The following is a 24,825-nucleotide window of genomic DNA, read 5'->3' as shown; positions in this document are numbered from 1 at the left end:
CACAAAGACGTAAACACAGAGCGGACGCATCAGAATCAGCTTTCTCACCCAACGGCCCGTAGACGGACACGGCATCGGGGCTGAAAGCCGACAGCTCACTGACTCTGATGCGTCGCACTTTGTGTTTACGTCTTTTTTGCGTTAGAGTCTACCGTTGTTTACAGCGCTGTCAGCCGCTGTCTTGTTTTTCTTTTTCTTTTTGTACTTAAATGTCCTCGGACAGGAAAGCGTAATTTCTGCTGTTATGATGAAGAAATTTAAACTTTTTACAATTATGCAAAATTGCAGAATATTTTTAAGGTTATCTGCTATAAAAAGCCACGGCAGGAAAATCTCCTTCATGTTTTTATGTGTTTTATTCTCAGTTACTTTGACACAAAGGCATCTGCTGTGATGCTCACACCACCTTCTTACAGAAATCAGTGATACCCAGCCCTAGTGAGCAGCCTAGGCCCAACAAAAGTGGATGTAGCTGTGGGTAATAAGAAAAGATGATAAGAACTATTGATAACTTTTTTGCTAAGTTAAGGCCTGATCTGTCTGAAGTTCATAGCCAGCTCTGACACAGAGCCATGAATCTTTAAACGCTGAAAAAGCACAGTGTATCCAGGAAACACATTATATATCATGATGAATGCACTGCTCAAGCGTTCCCTCCCCCCACGGCCTTTCAGCGGCAGGCAGCAGCAACAGGTCGTCAGAGGAGGCCGATGTGATGATTAAGTTTAAATTGTCCACAATATTGCCAAAGCACTTTCAGCACAAGCACAAGATTGTTAGTTAATCATCAATCCCCCCCCCCAAAAAAAGGTGCACATGTAAAACTGCAATGTTAAGCGATGCGGTTGAAAAATTTGGGTGCGCCTAAGAAAAAAAGTTAGCCCTGCATGGTCTTTCCCTTTTCACGTAAATGTCTTCCTTGACTCCGCCCTCAAACCAGCGTTCCTCCCTGTCCAGGATGTTACATCCTCATTACTGAGAGTGTCCACTGGCCTGTAGGTGTAAACAGACTGCAGAGTCCTGGCGTGATGAGGTGGCTCTTCTGTGTTGTGTCATCCACTTAAACATCAGGGAAACCAAATAACCTCTGGCTAAATCATGGCAATCCTCCTGGTGTACACTATATTACTCTATTTGTGTCGGGCCAGAAGGAAATTTGTACATTTATTTTACCTACACATCTAGATGCAGTTTAATTTGTATTAAATTGATACACACTACGTGAAGGGTCTTTGTGCATTTTGCATGACAAAATTTGAATTTGAAAAGTAACTTTGGTAAAGCAGTCATAGCCAATAAAGGTAAAAACATTAGAAACATTAAACATTTTCAGGTGACGAAAAAGTGGTAGTTAAAGCAGTCTGAGAGGGTCTTTTAAAAACTGCAAGTGTTTTTGAAATGAGTGAGATGTATGCAGAGCGAAAGCAGTTAAGAGCCCTAAATTGCTGCATTTTGAATTAAACTGTTCAATTCTCAAGTGAAACAATATTTATACATTTTTGCTAACCCATCTATCTTTTCTCTTGCACTTATCTAGTCAGGGTCCCATATTAGGAATCATCTCTACACAGCATGAATGTCCCGTAGCTGCTGCCAACATCAACCTTGGGTCACTGTGGATTCTCTGGACAATTACCATGCTCTCACATGGACTCTGTAAATATTATGCACACATTGTACTATGCAGCTGGCAGGGTTATTAACCACTCTGCTGATTCTGAGATTTACAGGCTCAGTTCATCTGGTTAACGTTCAGAGCTACAGTGTATGTGTGAAAACAGCTATAATCAGTACAGCTATGAAAAAGAATCAATAAAAAATGTAACACGTCCTGAAACACAGGATATTATACAAACCCACTATGTATTATAAAGCATATCACGAGTGTGTCTAAGAATAAGTCTAATTCACGGTGTGACACTGTACTTCTCCTGCTACACCAGATGAACTCAGCTTCTAACTCTACACCCAAGAATTTACTAAACTTATGTTGAAAATGGCTCGTCATCAAATCAGAACATTTTTTGTAAATGTTTACATTTCTTTTTCAAATCATCTGAAATTCCACATCTTCGTAATGGGAAAAAACGAATCCTCCTAGTCGTTTCTCTCCATTCTCTAACATGCGGCCTGCGTTTATGTTTTAGTGGGCCCTTTCTTCTCACAGCTGGAAGCTGAATACACACTACATGCATCAGCTTCTACAGAGTCAAATAAAAGGTAGGGTTTTTACATCTATCTATCTATCTATCTATCTATCTATCTATCTATCTATCTATGGTCTTGGCATTTATGTGGATTGGTTGATTTGCCTGACATGTAAATAAAGTAGATGGAGCAAAAGAAAGAAACCATAAAAGGATTAAAAAAGGTGGAAATGACCAAGGAATGCAGATAAAGGAAGGCAGTGGGGGCAAGATGATAGAGCAGGGAAAGCAAGCTGTGGATGCTGATGTCCAGATGGCCTCAGAGACACACGGCATATGTCCCATGCCAAACAGCCCACACTTGCATCTGCTGGGCCCTGCAGAGACTGGACAAAATGCTGGCAGGGTCATTGGTGGCACACAGACCTGGACATGTCCAAGCATGTCTACTGATGATCAGATCACGAGGAGGGAGAGGAGGGTGACCTATGGGAGCGAGCTTCAAGCGCAGGTGTTTATTTTTCATACTGCATGAAGAATAGAAGGGGCATATGGACACACCTGACCCGGCTCGGTTCGACATTTTCACAGATTTAAAAAAGGGTAGGTTAGCAGAGGTCAAGAGGAAATTCAGCTTCAGGTGCAATTGTGACATAGATATACAAATACAGCAGTACAGTTGGATTTCTGAGCTGTTCACCCTATATAACAACTGTTGCACAGTAAAGGTGGGCGGGATGAACAGCATAATATTGATTACACTGACTTTTAAAAAGTGGAGGAGTTTAAGTATCTTGGGGTCTTGTTCACGAGCGACGGGAGAAGGGAGCTGCAGTGATGCGGACGCTGTACTGGTCCGTCGTGGGGAACAAAAAGCTGAGTGTAAAAGCGAAGCTCTCGATTTACTGGTCCATCTACGTCCTCACCTATGGTCACGAGCTGTGGGAGGTGACCGAAAGAAGAAGATACAAGCGGCAGAAATGAGCTTATAGTTTGTGTTGGAGATATGTCTGCAAATACAGGAAGCAAACATCTAGAAATTGCTTTAAATGTTTTTACCAGTCCCTCAACAGCTGTCTGTTCACCCCCTGTTCTCCTCTGCACCTCTCAGCTGCTGCTGGCTCCTTTTTCTCCTCCTCTTCCTCACACACTGCTGTCCTGGTGTTTCATCAGGGGTGAAGAGCCTTTATCACATATCTGTTAACTTGCAGGATGAAAACACAAATACATTACAGCTTTTCTCAGATTAGAATAAGAATTCTCAAAACCATTAGTGCAACCTCCACAACATTTAGTCATTTGTGCACATCATAGTAGCAGTGTCTCCTTCCTCTGAACATGTATCAGCTGCTTTCATACAATCCTCTGCCGTCGACAACATTATCATTTGCTTATGTCATGTCAGTCAAAATGAACTGTCGTTCCCAAGAAAACTAATAGTCTTCATTTCATTGTTTGAGTCATTACATACAAAATTGGTGAATTAGTTTTCAAATTCTGTCAAGCAAATTTTATACCTTTTTAAATTATTTTTTCCTGGAAATGTCCCCGAAATTGAACAATTTCTCTCAGGTGAACTTCAGCCTTCACTGACGAGGAGGTGTGGGGAGTATTAGTTGTAACCAATGACAGGCCAATTGTTCACAGCCACTCATGGATCAATCCCATGAACCCTCAATTGGCAAGCATATATGAACCGAGCAGGACATAGTGTGTACCATTTCTACAATTCTGTGACACAGAAATGGGAGGTCAGCATCGTGGAAGAGGGGTGAGGATGGGGGGGACAAAACAGGGAGAAGACGCCAAACACATACGCAGATCCCTAATGAAAGTAGGGCAACACTTGTTGACCATGTTGTCAATCACGGCCTCACAATGGATGAGGCTGGTCGGAGGGTGCGACCAAATGTTGGAAGAACCACTGTGAACTCAATCGTTCAAACATTTCGTAGGGAGAACAGGTATGTACAGTACTGGACAGTAATCCAACATCTCATAATATCTCATGTTTAGTGGACATTATTGTAATTTTACTGTAATCTGAACCGCAAAGGATTGAAAGACAGCCTCGCAGAGGTGGAAGAGGGCCCTTTTTACCCTGCAGCAAGAGGAAGCCATTTGTGCAACGGTGACTGCAAACAATGCAAGAAAGTTGAAAGAAATTCAAAGCGCTGTCATAGAGGATAACGATGTGTTTGGCAATATTGGATCTGTGTCAATTACAACAATTGCGTGCTCAAGAGAAAAGAAATGCGCACGAAACAATTGTACAAAGTGCATTTGAACCCAACAGTGAAAGAGTGAAGGAGATCCGTCACCAGTATGTACGGGTAAAACACGTCTTCTATGTATACTCTAATGTTCAGCACTGTAAACTGTTTTACTTTGTGTAGTTTCATGCAGTAGAAAAATAATTCTGTGTATATACTCACAGAACATACAAAATGCATTATGTTACACAGGAAAAGTTGTTACATTTCTCTCTCTCCCTCTAAAGCCGACCTTCCCAAAGTGTGGGGCCCGCCCCCTAGGGGGGGCACGGTGCGAAAAGGGGGGAAAGAAAACAAAACGCTTGGACACTGCTAGCACGGGCGCCTACAGAAACGCAAAGCAGGAGATGAAGCGTCGCTGAATATGTTTCCAAACCAAAGACTAGAAAATATGGTGAAGCAAATCTTCCCTTTGGCTTCACCAGGGTTGGTTTTCCCTGCGTCGGGAGCAGCGCTGGGCTCTTCAAATCACGGACAAACAGGATCCCACATTCTTGATCTTTAGTTCACAAACACTTGTTGTAATGACTAACTACTCCTGACATGTTGGAGATGTTTGCTCTTTATACAGTAAAGTTACAGCAGGATACAAATAACATCAGGCTGATCCTGCCACGATTTGTTCCCTCGGTTCAAACAAACAGGATCCCACAGCTGTTTATGTTTTTAAACCCATTTTGCACAGAGAGGCATTTTTTGAAAAATGTATTGATGTTGAATATTATTACACAGGAAACAACTACACGTAAAATAATCACACGGTGACGCCTCTGCCTTTGTAAATGGAGGGACAGTAACTGTATGTAAGCCTGTAAAACCTGCAGACAGTCAGATTAACAGTATTTTGTCTCTATCATTCTGCAATTCATCTCATGTAAACAATAACGTGGTCACAGCGTGACGTGGAAAAAGGCACATACCTTTGACGTTGCGTGAAGAACTCTGTATTCCTCGTCCACACGTAAACGCAAAAAAGGGGTTTTAAAAAATCTGTTTTCGGTGACTCGAAACGCCGTTTAAGTGTGGGCGAAACAGCTGCGATTTCAAAAATACCCGTGTAGGTGTTAGTAGTTTATTTTATTACTACCTGTAAGTTATTGCAGATTACTTGTATTTGCTTGTTTACTAAATGTTTGTGGTGTGAAATAAACTGCAATGGAGCAAAATATGGGCGTGTGTGGTTGGAGGATGTGTTAGTGCGTGCGTGCACATTTTTCTTGTAAAACAAAGGGGGGCCTAGCAAAAAAAGTTTGGGAACCACTGTTCTAAAGCATGGAGCTGGAAGCCAGGGAACCACTGCACACATTCATACACGTTGATGAGGCGGGTTCAGTCTGGCCAAAGGCAGATGGCGTGGAAGAAATCACATTGGACAGAGAGCAACCACTGATGTCCCAGGCCGGCGTGGAGGGAATGTTACAATGTGTGCAGCCAACTCAGACAATGGCATCCTCACCCATATTCCCCTTCTTGCTCCATACAATACACAACATCTCCTGACTTTTTTAGACACTCTTTACAGGAACATACTGCAGTCCCTGAGAATGAGAGGGGTGGAGGCCAACTCAACAAGTATGTTTTCGTGTGGGATAATGTCCGTTTTCACCACTCACATCTGGTCAGACAGTGGTCTACAGCACATGACAGAATGCTTGTTGAATATCTCCCTCCCTACTCCCCATTCCTTAATCCGATAAAGGAGTTTTTCTGTGCCTGGAGGTGGGAGGTTTGTGACCGGCATTCACATGTGCAAATGGCCCTGCTAGCAGCCATGGATGCAGCATGTGATGACATCACAGCAGAGTCATGCAGAGGGTGGATTCGCCACTCCACGAGATACTTTCCTCGCTACATTGCAAGTCATGGCCACTCTGCCTGCAGAGACCCTGCTACTGTTATCCCCTCAAGGTTGGAACTCACCCACTCACCCACACCCACGCCTTGCGAGTCTCCCTTGGGAATCCCCAGACCAAACCCCCGGCGAGTCTTCAGAGTACAATGCCTCGCTTAAGCTCAAGGAGCTCTGGGCTTTAGGGGATCCTTATGGGCTCAAATTGTGGTCATAAATATTTTGTACTTGTAAATCAGGATTTGTGTGTGTAAAAAGAATTTGTGTGAGCATAAAACAGATTTGTGTGTGGACAAAAAAATACGTGTGAAACTCTGTACTCAAGTTACAAGTACGAGTTTTGACCCTATTTTTCTTCCGTTCAGCTGATTGGTCAATGTCATGTCAATCACAAATTTAACTCTTCAGTCAGAGAACAGATGGGTTTGGCTGTCAGCTTATCGCCACACCATGAACCCTTTACCTGTTCCCCTGAGTCTGGCAGTGAGGTGTGGAGAGAACACGAGTGCCGAAGAGGAGTGTGATTTGGACCCGTTTCCCCTCCATCCTTGGAAATCCCTCTCCGATTGTAAATAAACTTGTGACTTTCATTCTAAATTCAGCTGGTCTGCGTCCAAGTCCGTTCCACCTGCGTGAGACTGGATCTGAATTTCAAGTGTGAAAGGAGCTCATGCAGACATAAACCGGTGGTGGGAAGTGACAATATGATGATGTGAAGGTCTGTCAGCCATAGTATGGCTGAAGACAGAGTGATAGAGACCTCATCTGACCCCAGACCCATCCCCTCCCAGGCAGGAACCCTACAGACAAGAGAGAGGGACAATGGATAGAGAATACGCACTGAGCTAACTATCATAAAGCCATAAAAGGCACTTTCACCAAATATTAGAGAAAACTCCAGTTCATTCACTTGTTAAATTGGTGGAGTTATAGTTGGAATAAACAACAGAGATCAGGATCCAAAGATGCTGAGGATGCTACATAGGAAAGCTCAGTCTGCTGTCCCTGTTGCTGATGTGTTTTGGGGTTTGACACCTTTAAAACTGGAGTGTTATATAAAAATCTGTAATTATTCATTCTGAATGATTCTGAGACATCACAGTAGTTTATCTCAACTAATTAACATTACCGTAGTATACTTTGGTAAGAGGTAGCTGAAGTGGTTTTACATGGATCCAGTGTCGCATGTGAAAATAGTCTATTTAAGCAGACACATACTTGAGGCATCATTCCCCTGGAGGAAAACATTCAAGTCTAAAGCTCAGTGAAGACTGCTTCATAAGACTGAATAATTGGTTAAGCCTCCGTCATTCTTGCTGTGAGAGGCTGCACACAAACACACAGGCAGACTGTTTGAAGTCTTGATTTCCTGATGTATTTGGAAATTCAGCTTTCAATTTCAAACACTGTCACTTCAATATGCAACCAATTTCTGGGTGCAGCCCCCCCATGCATGATAAGCCACTGCACTCTTTAAAGCTTAAATCATCAACATACTTATGGAAAAGGCTAAATGCAAATTTGTTGTCTGACCTACATTTGGCTTTGTTCCCTCCAGCACTTGAATGATTTAAAGGTTCCTTTTGGGATATTTACAACAATCTCAGAATTATATGTGATGCAGCAAAGAAAGGTCTTTATTTGTAATTATTGATATTAGCATGTGATTGTGTAAGACGTAAACTATATGACAGAGGCAAGACCTTTTAGGACCAGTTTGTGTAAACTAAACATCACAGTGGCTAAGATGGTTGAAATCTACATACGAATGTAGACGTATGATCAGAAACTTACTGTAATGAACATAGATAAGGGGATCTAGATATCCAGAGACATATAACCACCATATCTAGCTGCGTCTTCGCTGTGCAGAGTGCTGACCATGGGGTTATTGCTAAATTTCTCTGGTTTCTCTGTACAGACAGGCCAAAATTTGTTGAGAAAAATTGCAATTTTTTAAGTTATACATTTAAAATTATGGACTGGTTCTTATTTGTGCTTTTGAGCACTACAGCGCTTTACACAACTTGGCCCCAGGGCAGCTGTGGCTACAACTGTAGCTGCCTCCACCAGTGTGTGAATGTGTGTGTGAATGGGTGGATGACTGGGTGTGTAAAGCGCTTTTGGGTCCCTAGGGGGGACTAGTAAAAATCGCTATACAAATACAGGTCATTTACCATTTTACCATTTGTGCATTAATCTATTCACACAAGCACATTTTCTAAGTGCTTTCTAATTAACATTCACACACACATTCATACTCCCATCGATGCATCGGAGAGCTGAAACCTACCACCGGAGCAACAGCCACCCCTGAATAGTGAATAATAATTACAGTGAATAGTTATGATAGCTGTAATTGCTTTATAATTGTAGTGAACAAAAGCCACTGAGTAACCGCTAAGGGCCTCTATACTACTTGTGCAAACTTTTCAGGAGCCCAGAATAAACGGGACAAGAGGGTCAATATCAGCCAGGATACGTTAAAGTTTATTATTTGAAATGAAAAAAAAAAAAAAGGTTTGCAATAGGCCTAATGCGAGATGCGAGTGAGGCTCTGGTGCATGTCTTTGAGGTGAGCTGTGCAAAACGTAGCTTTTTGTTTTTGGGTTTTTTGTTTGTTTTTATTTATTTATTTTTGTGACTTTGTGCTGCTTCTGATGAGTGCCAAAGTGTTTCATATTCACATGCTGTATGTTCTAATCCTTCAAAGGTACCTAAAACATATTTTGGGAATGCGGATTCTCACAGGTTAGATCTCTGTGGCCAGTAAATACAAACATGTATTATGTTGTAGCAGATTTTATCACCTCAATGATAACCAATTAAATGTAGCCTTGGTTTTCTGTTTTTCAGGAAGGCTAGACATATGTGAACAATAATTGCATTGAGAATAATTAAAAATAGCAAATTCAGATGTAGTTTCTCACAACTTCAACTTTTGTTGTAATTTAGCTTTAGCTTTGTGTTGAAACAAAAGTGCATCGTCCTTACAAAAGTATGTCTGTGTTATGTGTTAAAGGACCAAGAAGACCCTAATACCTATTTGATGAAACGTCCTCTCTCCTGCCCAGTGCTGATCGGGAGTCCGTCCAACTGCATCCTAGCGGTAGGAGATGTGCCAATAACCACGTTTCCAAAAGACGAGGTTACGGAGGGTTCTTTATACCTTATGGCCTACTATTATACCCTACACCTTACATACCCAAAGTGTGTAGCCTCTCCGCTGTCCGTCATACAGACAGAGGTTCTCTTGGACAAAATCCATGAGCGAGATCTCACATCATCTTACAAGAAGAGCATGGCTGACTGGAATGCTTTTATTGGCCAGTAGAGCCAGTGTGGTTAAGATGTGGACTATAGGAAAACACTTCTTCTCTCCTTCCAAGGCTACTACAGTCCATGTTGGTTGTGATTGATTTTTGTTTGGAAATTGGCCAGGTTAGCCCAGTTTTATAATTAAGGGTGCACGATAATATCGGCGAACATGCCGATGTTTTATGTTTGGTTTGTGCGGTGCAGAGACTGCCTAGCTTTTAGTTGATTTTAAAGGGTTTTTTTAATGTTGAGTTTAGGCTACAGTCTATTCAGCAGACAGGCTGCGTGCATCCTTAATGATCATTTTACAATGGTATCGTTTGAAGAATGATGTCAAATGTCCATGTTAATTTAAATGATAAAAACACTTTGTATTAATAACAAATGTTACAGGTTGAGCAGTTAGTCTGCCTAGCAGTGTGTTTGTCTGTGCTTTGAATTGTGCCTGTGCAATGCACAGATTTTACCGGTGTATTAAGGGCCGAACAAAAAGTCACTGCAAAACGGCTTCTTTAATGCAGTCCTCTGTTTATGGGGCTTTACCAATGAAGTTGCTGCGCTTTTTTTCACTTATTTCAAGCTCTTGTATGAAGTTTTTTTTTCTTGTTTTTGAAGGGCCATTTTTTCCAGTGCAGGGGCATTGATCAAGGGTAGAGATTAAGTATGTACACAGTGACATTCAGATATTTTAATGGTATTAGCTAAAATTAAAAATAAGGCAAAACAAAGAGTTAAGGTTGTGATTCGCTCCCACCGGGCACACCCTTTAATTCTAGGGACGGATTGACCTGGGTTTGAAAAACCGGTGGGGCAATGTGTGGGCGTGCTCATGACTGATAGGGACCTGTTGTATCTGTGCTGCGCTCAGTGGTGACATGAGGTCATCCTACAGTGAGGACGGGGAGGGTGGGATCTGTGAGGTGGATTCTAGGCAGCAGTTTTAGGCAAACAGCAGAAGGACTGATAACTGTGTTGATTTTGTAGGGGCTGATGAAGTGTGGAGCCAGTTTCCTGGAAACAGACATTAGAGGAATGTCCACAGATAACTAAACCTTTTGGCCCTGACGATAGTGAGGGGTCAGAGTCTGATGACCATTGGCCAGTGTGTGGTTCTGCGCCACAGTGAGGAGCGTAGACCTGTCTCCCTACCTGACAACATCTGTACAGCTGTTGGTGCACCGAAGGCACAGCTAGTTCCTCCTACAAGGCGGGTTGAGCCCAGCCTAGAAAAACCTCAAAAAGGTAACGGAAGAAGTTGCGAGTGTATTCTACCCAGGCTAGCAATTATACCCATTTGCTAACATACAAGTGGATTACACAACAAAGGGAGGCCTCTAGTTCTTGATTCAATTCCTCGATTTATCGTTTGTCTGGGGATGTCTTATGTTACGACAACATAAAAAAAAAATACCTGAGTGTTAGTAAGAAGAGGTTTTATCTTAAAATGGCATAGCAGGTTGGCTAAAATGTCTGGTGCCACCAAAGCAAAGACTAGTGAGCTTCTCGAAAGCCTGCCTCAGGTATGCTTTAATCCACACCTGAGTAGGTGTGGCCAATTAGCAACAGCTGAACACACTGAGGAGATTAGGGGCTGCACAGGGGTGTAACAATGGAACCAAGAACTAAGGGAAGCTTTGGCTTCAAGCACCCCCCGACGAAGATTTTCTAAATGAGCTGCATTAAGAAATCTAACCAATGCGACGTGAAACCAGAGCATACGAGGCATGGAAAGAGGCTGCAGTAAACCTGATAGGGACCAGGAGCTACTCTTACTTCTGGAGCACACCATGCAGGCACCTATGTACTCCATAACATTCTTCATTAAACATGGCCACCAGAGATATCGCTGAAGGAATTGACTTGTTCTGCTTATCCAGGTGAACCTAGCAGTGTGGGCCCAGTGAAGGAAAGCCAGGGGCTGGATTGGGCATTGTCAGGATCTGGGTCAGACTGCAACCCTTGTTAGATTTCATGATCAATCTCTCTGGTCAACATTCCCACTATGCAGGTGGCATGCAGGGTGTTCACTGGCTCTAGATCTTCCCCTGGAGAAGACTGACAAGGAAAAGCATCTGGTTTCACAATGTGTGCGTTCTAGTGAAGTCAAAAGAGAACACCCACCTCGCTAGAGTAAGACAAGTTCTTGTAATCAGTCCATACTGTAAAAGGTTGTCCAGCCAGTGTCACTGCCCCTGTAGGGCCAACTTCACTGCTAGCAGCTCATGGTCCTCGAGATCATCATTCTGCTCAGTGGGAGTTAAAGGCTGGGAAAAAAGGTGCAGGGCCAAAGCTCACCATCTGGGCCAGACAGGACCACCACTCCCCTGGGCCTCAATCTAAATGGCTAAATGACCTCCTCAACATGTCCTGAAGTTCTCCATAGGCCTGCTAATGAACTAATCATCTGATTCAGGTATGTTGACCAAGGGTGAGATCTAAAACATGCAGGACACCGGCCCTTCAGGCCTGGAGTTTGACACCCCTGATTTAAGGGCATCAGCTGTCTTTGCCCGGGATTAAAGATATTTAATCATTCAATACTACAGTCAAACAGCCAATATGGCTCTATAAAATCAGCTATATTTGTTTTTCTCTTTTCACTACCTTTGCAAACTCGGCCCTCCACTTCTTCTACACTTACATCATTTAGTCATGTGCAGAATTTGGGTTCATAAACATCAGCCGCTAAACAAGCCCCCCTTTTTTTCGCAGGCACTGAGCTATGAGGTGGCTGTGACAGATATCAGGTGCCAGTTATCATGTCTACAGCTGGCCCCACACATTCCTTTATACTGATGTCTGCAGGTTTCTAATTATTCTATCAGTAAAAAACTAAAGATTATTATTCCTAAATAAAAATCAAACCCGTTTTCTTTATTGCTGCTTAACAATGGTGGTGACTCTCAAAACATAGCCAATCAGAACCCACCGACCATTGATAAAAGAATCGATAAGGAATCAAATCAATAAGGGAATAGCTCAATTCTTATCACTTCCCATCCCAAATCCATATTTCCTATTGCTGTTCCATAAGTTTTAATAGTCTGTTTTTGCCAGCGTACAGGCTTCAAAACACGGATGCAAACAGAGGGAATAACTTCATCAGGAAGGCTAAGTCTGTTGTCAGCATGAAGCTCGCCACCCTGGAGGAGGTGGTCAGTGACACGATGCTGGTAAGATGTGATGAGCCTGCAAGATGTGCAAACTCAGTGCAGTGTGGGATGAAGGATCAAAATGCAGCCGACAAATGCGGCCTTCATTTGCCCAAATGTGAAGGCTGGGTCGGTGTAGCCTTCGTGGCCCAACATATCCCAGGATTCATAGCGTGACCCGGCCAATTCAGTTTGTAACGATGGCTGCGGAGAAGGTAGAAAGGGCGGCGGAGGACACCTCCATCTTTACATGTAAGATATGTTGGAAGTAGCGACACAAATGTTAAGATGTAAAAGTTGATGGAAGTTGAATCTTGAATGTTAAGGTGAATCTTGTGACACTTGTTAAACTTACGTGACCGTAAATGCAAAGTCCCACTGTTTTTTTAAACAGAAGGATTAGTTTTAATATTACTCTTTCTGGGTCACAAAATATTTTTAGGCGAGAATGTTGCTGTGTACACATCAAATATCTGCTTGATTTATCAAGACATCACATATTTGCAAAAGTGCTCTCACTACTCACGTTGAACATGATATATAACTCACTTAAATAACCTTAAAACCTTATTGTTTGGCTTTTGTCAGAGCTTTATTTGTTCCACAATAAATCGGCTTGCCTGACATTAAAGTTTGCAGTCTTCACACAGCTGAATATGCTGTACAAACGTCAAACAGAAAACTGATTAAACAGAAGTGTTAGATGATCGAGAATCTACTCAAATACTGTCATATTTTAGAGAGTAAGGAGCAGACGGCTGAGTTCATCCAACTCTGCAGAGACAACGAACACCTGTTCACCGCTGTGGGTGGAGGTCCAGCAACAGTATGAGGTTTTTAGTCAGTTAGGCATAAGAGAGAGAGGTTTCTCTGTCTTGTTGTCCTAATTTAGTACATTTTGCTTGAGAAGATGAGCCTGGCGGGGAAAATCACCCTTTTGCAGCCCAAATAGAAACAATTTGAAGTTATTTATGTTAACCTGTCAACTGCCACTTTTGATTTCCTCTACCTTTAGGATTGCAAGTATCCAGGAGGACACTACAGGGCCCAGTTCAGTAGTGGGCAACCAAGTGCCAGACCAGGAAGAGCAGGAGGATGTGGGCCAGCCGGAGCCAAGAGCGGACAAAAGAAAGAAGGACAGGGAGGATGAATTTGTTGAATTAATAAGAGGACATGAGAAAGCAAAGAGAAACGGAGGAAGGAAGAGCCGAGAGAATGGACAGGCTGTTAGGTGTCCTGGAAAATCCCGTTGAAAAGAAAAATGATAAAAGTCACTGTACATATTTCCACTTTATGTTTTTGTTACAAACTATGTTCTGCATAAACAAAAGGATTGAAGTTTGGAAATCTTCCAGCTGTATTTGCATTATTTTCTCAAACTATGTACAACAATTTATTTGTACCTGACCTATTAAATTATCCAAACTGAGAAAATAACAGTGTAAATAAAAAGCCAACAGGATTATTAGTAATGAACTTATCATTACAGTGTCCCAGTTTGCACAGGCACTTTTAATCAGGCCTGATATTTGGCTGAGCAGGAAGTCTCGGGCAGTGCTGTTGAGTCTGCCGGACCAGGCGGCCGAGTCCTCTGAAGTGTGCGACCCCTGAATTGGGACACAGCTAAAATCTACACAAGAGGGTGATTAGGAGAAGTAGAGACACATGGGGAAAACACAGCAGAACTGAATCAAACCAATGAGGCAAAGGGAAGCAAAACTGAACAAACTCCACAGAGAAAAACATAAGAACTGAACACTAGACTATGTGCTATGACACAAGACTGCAAGCAATCATGTAAGATAACTCCTGTCAATGTTTGCTGTGTGGCAGGCAGGATGTATGGATGCAGGACTCATAAATGCAAGGGTGAACTAAACAAAGCAGCTGTATTCTGGCTGTAAATGACTCTTCAAACATACAGAAAACAAAACGGAAAGCAAGGAACTAGAAATCCAAAGTAAAATCAAAGCATTAAGGCGAAAGCGCATCAAATCCGATTTTTTGATCCTATGCGATCCATATCCCATCATGGTGTGACGGTGTGAACGGCACAAATCCGATATTTTCAAATCCGATCTGGGTCACTTTCGTATGTGGTTCTGAATCCGACACATATCTGATGTTTCAGAAAGCGACTGCTGTTTGATGATGTCGCATTAAATCCGTCTTTTACGTCACTGACACAAGACAGACGCCGATTATCAGCAACGCAGAAGCGCCCGAGAACACATGGCGAACACTTCCTGGCCATCCCATGTAGATGTCAGTGAAACTGTTGGGAAGACAACGTTGGAGACACGTGAACATTTTATTTGTACTGTGTAATCTGCAGATTCTGACAGAAATCTGCAGCTATCCTTTGAAGCACCGCTCCTCTAGAACAGCAATAAGGATCATTATTAGGTTAGTTACATTATTATGTAAATAACAAAATAACTTAAAGCAAAATTGGGAAACGTAAAGTCCAAAGTCTTTATATTAATGCCATCAGTCAAACATCCTGTTGCTCTGGGTCTAAACAGAGCGCGTCGTGTGTGACGTCTTCTTTTGTGCATGCGGACGCTTTGAGCACACTGGAGCGCGTTTGCTGTCGCATTTTATTTGTAGTGTGAACGAGCAGACAAAAAAAATCGGATTTGATCAAAAAATCAGAATTGAGCATTAAGACCTGCAGAGTGAACGTAGCCTAAAACACTGGGAAGCTAAGGAACTGAATTGGGAAACAGAGCTAGAAAACTCAGAGGAGCACGGAGGATAAAACATACAGCAGAGTGAGGGTACAATGCAACAAAGGGCAGAAGAGAACACAGAGCCTAAATACACACAAGCGTAACGAGGGAATGAGACACAGCAGGAGAACACAGCTGAGAGTAATCAAACATAACGAGACACACTGCACACAGCACAAGGACTATCAAAATAAAACAGGAAACATGAGACAATTCACCAAGACTCGGACTAGACACTGAGACGTGGAAACAGGACAGACTCTGGAACAGAGGGAACATGAAGCACAGAGACAAAAGTAACTAGACGTGCAACAGTGTTCTGTCTTTATGTCTTCCCTAAGACTAAGCATACAACACACTGAGAACAGAAACCCAGAAAGCAGGAACAGTGAATGTAATACAAAGAGAAAACCATAATGAAATCAACGATTAATATTAACACAAAACACTGCCTCCATAACACACTGGACAACCTGAAGAGCAATTTCAGTAACAGACTCCTTCACCCTGGCTGTCTGAGGGAACAGCAGAGGAGGCCATTTCTTCTTCTGTATCAGACTATATTTTTGTATATACTTATGTTTATATTTACATTTCTATCTCTATATTTTACCATTTATATCTATTTCTACACTTCATTTTATGCAATTGCTTTGTTGTCAGTATGCTGCTATGATAACTTAATTTCCCTCTTGGAATAATAAGGTTTTTCTGATTCTGATATCGGGAATAATAAATAAGCTGCTATTCCTCTAAGACAGTAGTTTTCAAACTGGGTTCCCGGACCCCCAGGGGTCCACGAGCCATAGATTGGGGGTTAATTAGAACAACGGACAAATATTTAAGTATTGCAAGTATTGCAAAAGCCAAGACAGCTAAAATGAGAAAGTATGACAGTTGCCTCGAGTTTGGCTTTATCGGGAATGAAGCAGCATCGCATCACGAAGCACCCAGACTTCTATCAGCATGAGGATAATAGGAAGGTGCTTGGAAAACTTTACCACCTGTAGGGGTTCCCTGGCCCCCAAAAGTTTAAGAACCCCTGTTCTAAGAATCCATGCACCAGGCCAGACTCTTACACCCTGCCTGAAAATTGAAACATTTTATCAGTAAGGAGTACCGTACTTTGTTGTTGGAATAAAGTTTTATGACCGTTGACAAAACTGCTTTATTGTAAAATTCTTGATGAGACCCAAAGTGGAATTTCTTTGAAGGATCTAGAGAGAGCATGTAAAAGACAGTCAATCATTGCAGTAAAAGTCTATCATTACAATGTTTTCATTATCAACATATTTCAACAAGGACAGATTGTTGGAAAAAATGAACATGATTTATTGTGCTTGGTTAGACTCCGATGGGCAGTCTCCACCTTTCATAAAGGTGGCTTGAATGAAGTTTGAGTGCTGAGAGGTGGAGATGGGGAGGAGGTGGGTTGCACAAAGGCATCTGTGAAGGAGAAAGACAGATGCGCAGTGGGATTCAAAGTATGTTGCATAAATGCTGATTGGCCTGGAAAAGACCGGGAGAAGGTGACTGGACTAGACCAGTGATGACACAAACAGCTTGACAGCGTGGGAAAATGGAAGTGATGAAGCTCAGATTCAGCCAGCAGCGCCTGGGAGCGGACAGACGTGAGGCCATAGATCTTCCTTATTGAACTTACGTATAAGCCTCATTAAGCAGAGAATTAACCTAACTCTGACACACACCAATCCAATTGATGGAACAGGATAATAAGTGTACATAAAGAAAGGTGAGGGATGGTGAGCAATGGTGAACTTCTGCATGTTTGTTACCAAATAACTTTTTGCTTGTAAAACATGGACAAACTGGTGTGACATTGAAGAAGATGGCCTCTTCTTGAAGGATGTTTCCAGATCCAGCTGCAGGCAGTTTTTAACTTTTCAGGCAGTGATTGGGCACTTTCAATTGGAACGTTGGTGGTTCGATCCCTGGTTACTGTATGTAGGTATTATTGTAGGGTCTACCTTATAATATAAAGCGCCTTGAGGCAACTGTTGTTGTGATTTGGTGCTGTATAAATAAATTAAAGTGAATTGACTTGAATTGAACTGGCTACTTAAGTCTGCATGCCAAAGTATGCTTGGGTAAAATATCAAACTCTAAGTTGAAACTCTAAAGGATGGTGTATAAAGCATGTTCAGTGCTCCAGTAGAATAGAAAAGCGCTATAATAGAACCAGCCCAGTTTATTACCTCTGTTTCTCTAAAGCCATGTGTCATGGACACTCGATTGTTGTCCCTTATTTTTGGCATGAATTTTTTGTGTTGTGATGTTTTGAGGTTAGATCTTTTTTTATAACAGTTATTTCCTGCTCAGTTTCTTTATGCATGTTCTTAGGTTTTTGTTTCATAGACTTGTTCTGTTTGTGATTATACAGGGAGTGCAGAATTATTAGGCAAGTTGTATTTTTGAGGAATAATTTTATTATTGAACAACAACCATGTTCTCAATGAACACAAAAAACTCATTAACATCAAAGCTGAATGTTTTTGGAAGTAGTTTTTAGTTTGTTTTTAGTTTTAGCTATTTTAGGGGGATATCTGTGTGTGCAGGTGACTATTACTGTGCAGAATTATTAGGCAACTTAACAAAAAACAAATATATACCCATTTCAATTATTTATTTTCACCAGTGAAACCAATATAACATCTCCACATTCACAAATATACATTTCTGACATTCAAAAACAAATCAGCGACCAATATAGCCACCTTTCTTTGCAAGGACACTCAAAAGCCTGCCATCCATGGATTCTGTCAGTGTTTTGATCTGTTCACCATCAACATTGCGTGCAGCAGCAACCACAGCCTCCCAGACACTGTTCAGAGAGGTGTACTGTTTTCCCTCCTTGTAAATCTCACATTTGATGATGGACCACAGGTTCTCAATGGGGTTCAGATCAGGTGAACAAGGAGGCCATGTCATTAGTTTTTCTTCTTTTATACCCTTTCTTGCCAGCCACGCTGTGGAGTACTTGGACGCGTGTGATGGAGCATTGTCCTGCATGAAAATCATGTTTTTCTTGAAGGATGCAGACTTCTTCCTGTACCACTGCTTGAAGAAGGTGTCTTCCAGAAACTGGCAGTAGGACTGGGAGTTGAGCTTGACTCCATCCTCAACCCGAAAAGGCCCCACAAGCTCATCTTTGATGATACCAGCCCAAACCAGTACTCCACCTCCACCTTGCTGGCGTCTGAGTGGGACTGGAGCTCTCTGCCCTTTACCAATCCAGCCACGGGCCCATCCATCTGGCCCATCAAGACTCACTCTCATTTCATCAGTCCATAAAACCTTAGAAAAACCAGTCTTGAGATATTTCTTGGCCCAGTCTTGACGTTTCAGCTTGTGTGTCTTGTTCAGTGGTGGTCGTCTTTCAGCCTTTCTTACCTTGGCCATGTCTCTGAGTATTGCACACCTTGTGCTTTTGGGCACTCCAGTGATGTTGCAGCTCTGAAATATGGCCAAACTGGTGGCAAGTGGCATCTTGGCAGCTGCACGCTTGACTTTTCTCAGTTCATGGGCAGTTATTTTGCGCCTTGGTTTTTCCACACGCTTCTTGCGACCCTGTTGACTGTTTTGAATGAAACGCTTGATTGTTCGATGATCACGCTTCAGAAGCTTTGCAATTTTGAGACTGCTGCATCCCTCTGCAAGATATCTCACTATTTTTGACTTTTCTGAGCCTGTCAAGTCCTTCTTTTGACCCATTTTGCCAAAGGAAAGGACGTTGCCTAATAATTATGCACACCTGATATAGGGTGTTGATGTCATTAGACCACACCCCTTCTCATTACAGAGTTGCACATCACCTAATATGCTTAATTGGTAGTAGGCTTTCGAGCCTATACAGCTTGGAGTAAGACAACATGCATGAAGAGGATGATGTGGACAAAATACTCATTTGCCTAATAATTCTGCACTCCCTGTAGTTATTTTGTCTCTTGAGTTTCAGTTGATCATGCCTTCCCCGTGTTTATATACACAACGCTTGTGTGTGTTAAAATACAAATGCATAATTTTCTCTACACTGTGCATTCTCTTAGTGTCCTCATTGGTCTTCAACTTCAAGAATCTCCCAAGAAGATATTGTGGATGTGCCACACAAGGTGTGTGCACATTTGAGTTCTCCATTTCACCAGTCCACTATATGACACAAATGCTTCTGTGAATGCTTATCCAAATGGAGCTATAGGACAAAAATGACTGTTGTTCTGAATGAGTTGCAGGAATTACTGAATTTCCGTACTCTAAGATACAAGTGTGATTGTGTGTGACCCAGAAAGACAAAAGAATGCAGATTTGCCTGCAGGTTATTGTGAGTGTGTGCCAAGAATATTAAAAGGAGTTTATGCCACAGGCACACTCCACACAGTAACTTCCAACATTAACTTCTATTGAAACTCTAATTATGATCCCATTTGAGTGAAAGAAGGAACTACTTTAACAATTAAAGGCTTTATTCACAGTAGACTGTATGTGATCCTACAGCCTATACTAAAGAGAAATCCCATCAGTCACTGCAACCTGCAGACATTCACGGGGAAAAATGTAACATATTCAATTATACCATCATTGTGGATTAGCAACTGGTGGATGAGGTCAACATGAAGCATTATATTCCCATTCTCATATCTGAAACGGTACACTACACATAATTTTCAAAACTATTACTGATGAGATTGAAATTGCCTTGAAGATGACCAAATCCTGTAGTGATTGTGACACCACACTTCAGACATGTTAGATAATATTTTTTAAAATTATGTGCATGCATCAGCTCATGATGAGGTCAGGTAATTGATTCAAGACGGATGTTTTGCTTAAAAAGGTTAAAAAAAGGTTTAATATTGCTGAACCCCATTTGAAAACAGCCACTGTATGCATTGTGGGTAATTTATTTTCAAGCACTGTGTGAAACTAATGCTGTGTGCTCACAGATGTGCAAAAAGGCCACCCCCATGGCATGTGTGTCACATCTGCATCTCTAACATAGGCCAGCTTTCAAAACATGATGGGCATGACTTGGCAATAGTGGCCATGGCAATTTTATTTATACAGCACATTAAAGTCACAGCAAAGTCTCTCAGTCTTGTTCTCTCAAACCTAAAGAATTATAGAGTTGATCAACTGGTCCCACAACGAAATTGACACCCTGCTGAGAAGCCTGGGCTCGGGAGAGCCTGATTATCCTGCAGAGACGTTTGCTGCTGATACTCGGTGGTCGGTTGCGCCGTGTGCCTGGCAACACTTCACAGAGGACACTGTTATCGTGGTTCAGAATAGGTAGAGGTCGTTCAGAGTTCTGGCTGATCAGAGCTGGCTCTGACCTGACTTATCTAAGAACAAAGAAAGCGGCTACAGCTGTTCAAAACCCCACAAGGCTGGCCGACATGATTGACGATGGGCAGGGCTGTGAGTACTCAGACTGAACACAATATGGATACGATCTTAGAGAAGCTCACGGCTCTGCAACGGGAATTTATAGACCTGGTGACCAGTGATGGACATTAGGCCAAATGCAAAATTGGAACACAGTGATGTTAGAGACCATAGTTAATTGAAGTAGGCAACATTGAAGGAACCCTTAAACTGGTGGTTAAGGATAAACAGAGATTTTGTAAAATAATAATTCACATCAACAGTAATGACAACTGGTTACAACAAAAGTCCACAAAGCACATGTAGACTGGATGGACAAACACCCATGCACCTTCAGTTATCCTCGAGAGGATAAAGAACTGGTCCAGTGTTTCATGACCAGGACAAAAACCACATTGTTCCTCCTGCATCCGAAGTTTGACTAATAGGCGAACTCTCTTTTCCAGCACCCTGGAATAGACTTTCCTAGGGAGGGTGAGGCGTGTGATCCCCCTGTAGTTGGAACATACCCTCCGGTCCTCTTTCTTAAACATGGGAACCACCACCCTGGTTGGCCAATCCAAAAATACCTCCCCTGATGTCCATGCAACACTATAGAGGCGTGTCAACCAAGACAGCCCTACAACATCCAGAGCCTTCAGATACTCAGGGCGAACCTCATCCACTCCAGGTGTCCTGCCACCAAGAAGTTTTTTAACTGCCTCAGTGACCTCACCCCCAGAGATAGACGAATCGTCCCCCTTGTTCCCAGACTCTACTTCCTAGTATTCCTCTCACCATCTGACAATGTTCTCAGTCGATGTCAGCAGCACTCCACCTGCATTATACACACTGCAGGTAGAATCACCTGACGGTTTGCCTGACTCTCTTTGAGCCAGTCCAAAAGTCTTTTTCTATGGCCTCTCCAAATTCCTTCCACACCTGAATTTTTGCTTGAGCCACTGCTTGAGCCGTCACTGTCATTGCCCACATGAGTATTCAAGTCTCCCAGTAGGACAGCTCCCCAGGTGGAGCACCCAGGAACTCCAGGAAGGCTGGGTACTCTGAATTGTTGTTCAGCGGATCACCACAGACGACAGTCAGGACCCATTCCCCAACCTTAAGGCGCAGAGAGCAAACCCTCTGGTCCACCGGGAAAACCCCCAACATACAAGCAGCAAGCTGAGGGGATACTAGGATACCCACCCCAGCCCGCCGCCTTTCACCAAGGGCAACTCCAGGCTGAGACAAAGTCTGGCCCTTCTCCGGGAGACTGGATCTAGAGCCCAAGCCGTGGGTTGAGGTGAGCCTGACTATATCTAGCTCGTACCTCTCAACCTCACACACTAACTCCTCAGGCTCCTTTCCCACCAGAGAGGTGACATTCCATGTCCATCCATCCATCCATCCATCCATCCATCCATCCATCCATCCATCCATCCATCCATCGTCATCCGCTTTGTCCGGGGTCGGGTCGCGGGGGCAGCAGCCTAAGCAAAGAGGCCCAGACCTCCCTCTCCCCAGCCACCTCCTCCAGCTTGTCCGGGGGAATACCAAGGCGTTCCCAGGCCAGCCGAGAGATATAATCTCTCCAGCGTGTCCTGGGTCTGCCCCGGGGCCTCCTCCCGGTGGGACATGCCTGGAACACCTCACCCAGGAGGCGCCCAGGGGGCATCCTTGTCAGATGCCCGAACCACCTCAGCTGGCTCCTTTCGATGTGGAGCAGCAGCTGCTCTACTCTGAGCCCCTCCCGGATGGCCGAACTTCTCACCCTATCTCTAAGGGAGAGGCCAGCCACCCTTCGGAGGAAGCTCATTTCTGCCGCTTGTATCCGCGATCTCGTTCTTTCGGTCACTACCCACAGCTCGTGGCCATAGGTGAGGGTAGGGACGTAGATCGACCGGTAAATTGAGAGCTTCGCTTTTACACTCAGCTCCCTCTTCACCACGACGGACCGGTGCAACGTCCGCATTACTGCAGCTGCAGCCCCAATCCGTCTGTCGATCTCCGGCTCCCTTCTCCCATCACTCGCGAACAAGACCCCGAGATACTTGAACTCCTCCACTTGGGGCAGGAACTCATCCCCGACCCGGAGTGGGCACTCCACCCTTTCCATGTCCCAATCACTAATTTTGGGAGTTAGCTATCAGTCCACCAGGGCGTCTGCCTCTGGTCGCCGCCCAACACACATTACACCCGAACCTATGGTGCTTCCTGCGGGTGGTGGACCTACAGGAGGATGGGCTCATGCCCCCTTTTCAGGCTGTGCCCAGGTAGGCCCTATGGACTAAGGCCCAGGCACCAGACGCTCGCCCTCGGGCACCCACCCCGGGCCTGTCTCCAGGGCGGGACCCTGGGGCCCTGGTAACAGTATCCTGTACTGTTCCCTTGATGTTCTTCTCATAGGGGTCTTTTGAATTGCTCTTTGTCTGGTTCTTTTTTGTGTGTTTTCCAGTTAGGCTGCATAAGGCTAAGATTTGGGCTTTCAAATAAATTGTTACTGCTATTCCTCCTTGTTGGGCTATGTTAATACAATTATATTAACCTGTTAAGCCCCCAGGGGCTTTCTGAGCTTTTTGCTTGAAAATGACATGCCCCGAATGAATGGAGTATTTCTCTGCAATTGCAAACTATGTGTAAACAATCTTGGTATCAAGATAAAGCTAACTCTTGCAAAATTTCATCAGATGTGCAAATATTACATCAGATGTTACTGTGTCAAAGCTACTGAGGTTGGAACATAGAAAAAGTAAGTTTAATTTTTTCCCTCGCCTAATTTAATTATTTTAATTATTTTTTTTTGGATATAATCACTTTGAAAATATGCTTTGATTCACCTTTAGATCCAGATAACATCAACATATGAACATCATCTATGCCAAATATTTATGCTTCTGAAGCGAAACGGTGAAAAATTATATCACTTTTAATAAATAAATAGCCAGGAGCTGCGCATTTTGCCACATTTTGGCACCATAGAAGTTTTTAGGTATTGAGTATTGAACAGCAGAAATGATTTAACTTATTTGACACGTGTCAAATTCCTTTTATTTTATTTTTTTAAGAATTACCCAAATACTCACATCAGAAAGGGCCTGCGCCATAGTCTGTTTAAATGGACTCTAAATTAGCTGTAGCTTTGGGTGACTTCGGCTTCCACTGGCCGATTTACATGACTGACAACTCTTTTTAATCATTGAGCCAATAAAATCACAGTAACATTGTTGTGTTCACGTCAGTTATACCAATCAGAAGTTGGAAGGTGAAAACTCCATGTGACCCTAAACTTACTGGCATAATCCAGTCACGTGACTGTAGCTGGCCTGAAAATGGCGGTTGTTGATGGACGTGGCTCTGATGCATCGTGTTAGCGCTGCCATTATCAGTAGCTACAGTGGCTATTGGCTGTCAGTGGAGAACAAGGAGGAAAACGATCCGGTAGGCGGATTTCTGTCTTGGCGCACATGGAGCGTGGTGAAACCACACCTCACCCCCACATGCTAAATCTCTTTTTTTCTCAATGAAGGAATATGTGAATAATATTTTGGTAATTTTAGGAAAAACTGCTAAAAAGTGTAAATGATCTAGAAACAGGAAAGAAGACAAGGATAGTTCATGGTAGAAAGAGGAAGCACAGGAAATATATTCAAAGGAGGAGGCTGGTGAAGAAAAGTTAATCAGGAAGTGCCAAAGATTAGTAAGTGGGATCGACCATTGTCAAATCTGTGGCGTTACAGGCGTGGGGGCTTGGGGTTCGGGGGTGCTTTGCCTCTGTGCTGGGGCTCTGGCTGGGCCTTAGGGGCTTCGGTCCTTGTTGGTGTGTCGCCGAGGTTGTGGGCGGGTGGGTGCATGGGGGCTCAGCCCTGGCGCAGGGGACCTCTGGCGCATCGGCCTAACTAGGGGGCTCTTCAACTGACAGGGAGTTTGTTCCATCCTTGCAGGAGTCCACTCTGCAGGTGGGGGAGAGTCATA

The 24,825-nt window shown here is 43.2% G+C and overlaps 1 protein-coding gene across 4 annotated transcripts; it reads left to right on the top strand.

Moving 5' to 3' along the window:
- The first annotated feature begins 6,720 nt into the window (after positions 1 to 6,720).
- Positions 6,721 to 14,201, top strand: LOC145430022 (uncharacterized). Of its 4 annotated transcripts, XR_013910400.1 has the most exons (4): positions 6,721 to 6,837; positions 9,292 to 9,378; positions 10,572 to 10,829; positions 12,645 to 14,201. XR_013910400.1 is itself a non-coding variant. In XM_080304274.1 (3 exons), the coding sequence occupies exons 1-3, from the start codon at positions 10,676 to 10,678 to the stop codon at positions 13,887 to 13,889; spliced, it is 405 nt and encodes a 134-aa protein (XP_080160400.1). In that variant the 5' UTR covers positions 6,727 to 10,675; the 3' UTR covers positions 13,890 to 14,201. The 4 variants fall into 4 exon arrangements, 1 of the variants encoding a protein (XP_080160400.1); XR_013910401.1 differs by having other exon boundaries at positions 6,727 to 10,829; positions 12,645 to 12,760; positions 12,864 to 14,201; XR_013910402.1 differs by having other exon boundaries at positions 6,727 to 10,829; positions 12,645 to 12,991; positions 13,755 to 14,201.
- The last annotated feature ends 10,624 nt before the right edge of the window (positions 14,202 to 24,825 follow it).

Source organism: Astatotilapia calliptera, chromosome 2 (genome assembly GCF_964374335.1).
Source record: "Astatotilapia calliptera chromosome 2, fAstCal68.1, whole genome shotgun sequence".
Classification (NCBI taxonomy): domain Eukaryota; kingdom Metazoa; phylum Chordata; class Actinopteri; order Cichliformes; family Cichlidae; genus Astatotilapia; species Astatotilapia calliptera.
Note: the sequence above shows the minus strand (reverse complement) of the source record. Positions and strands in the feature narration are given on the sequence as shown.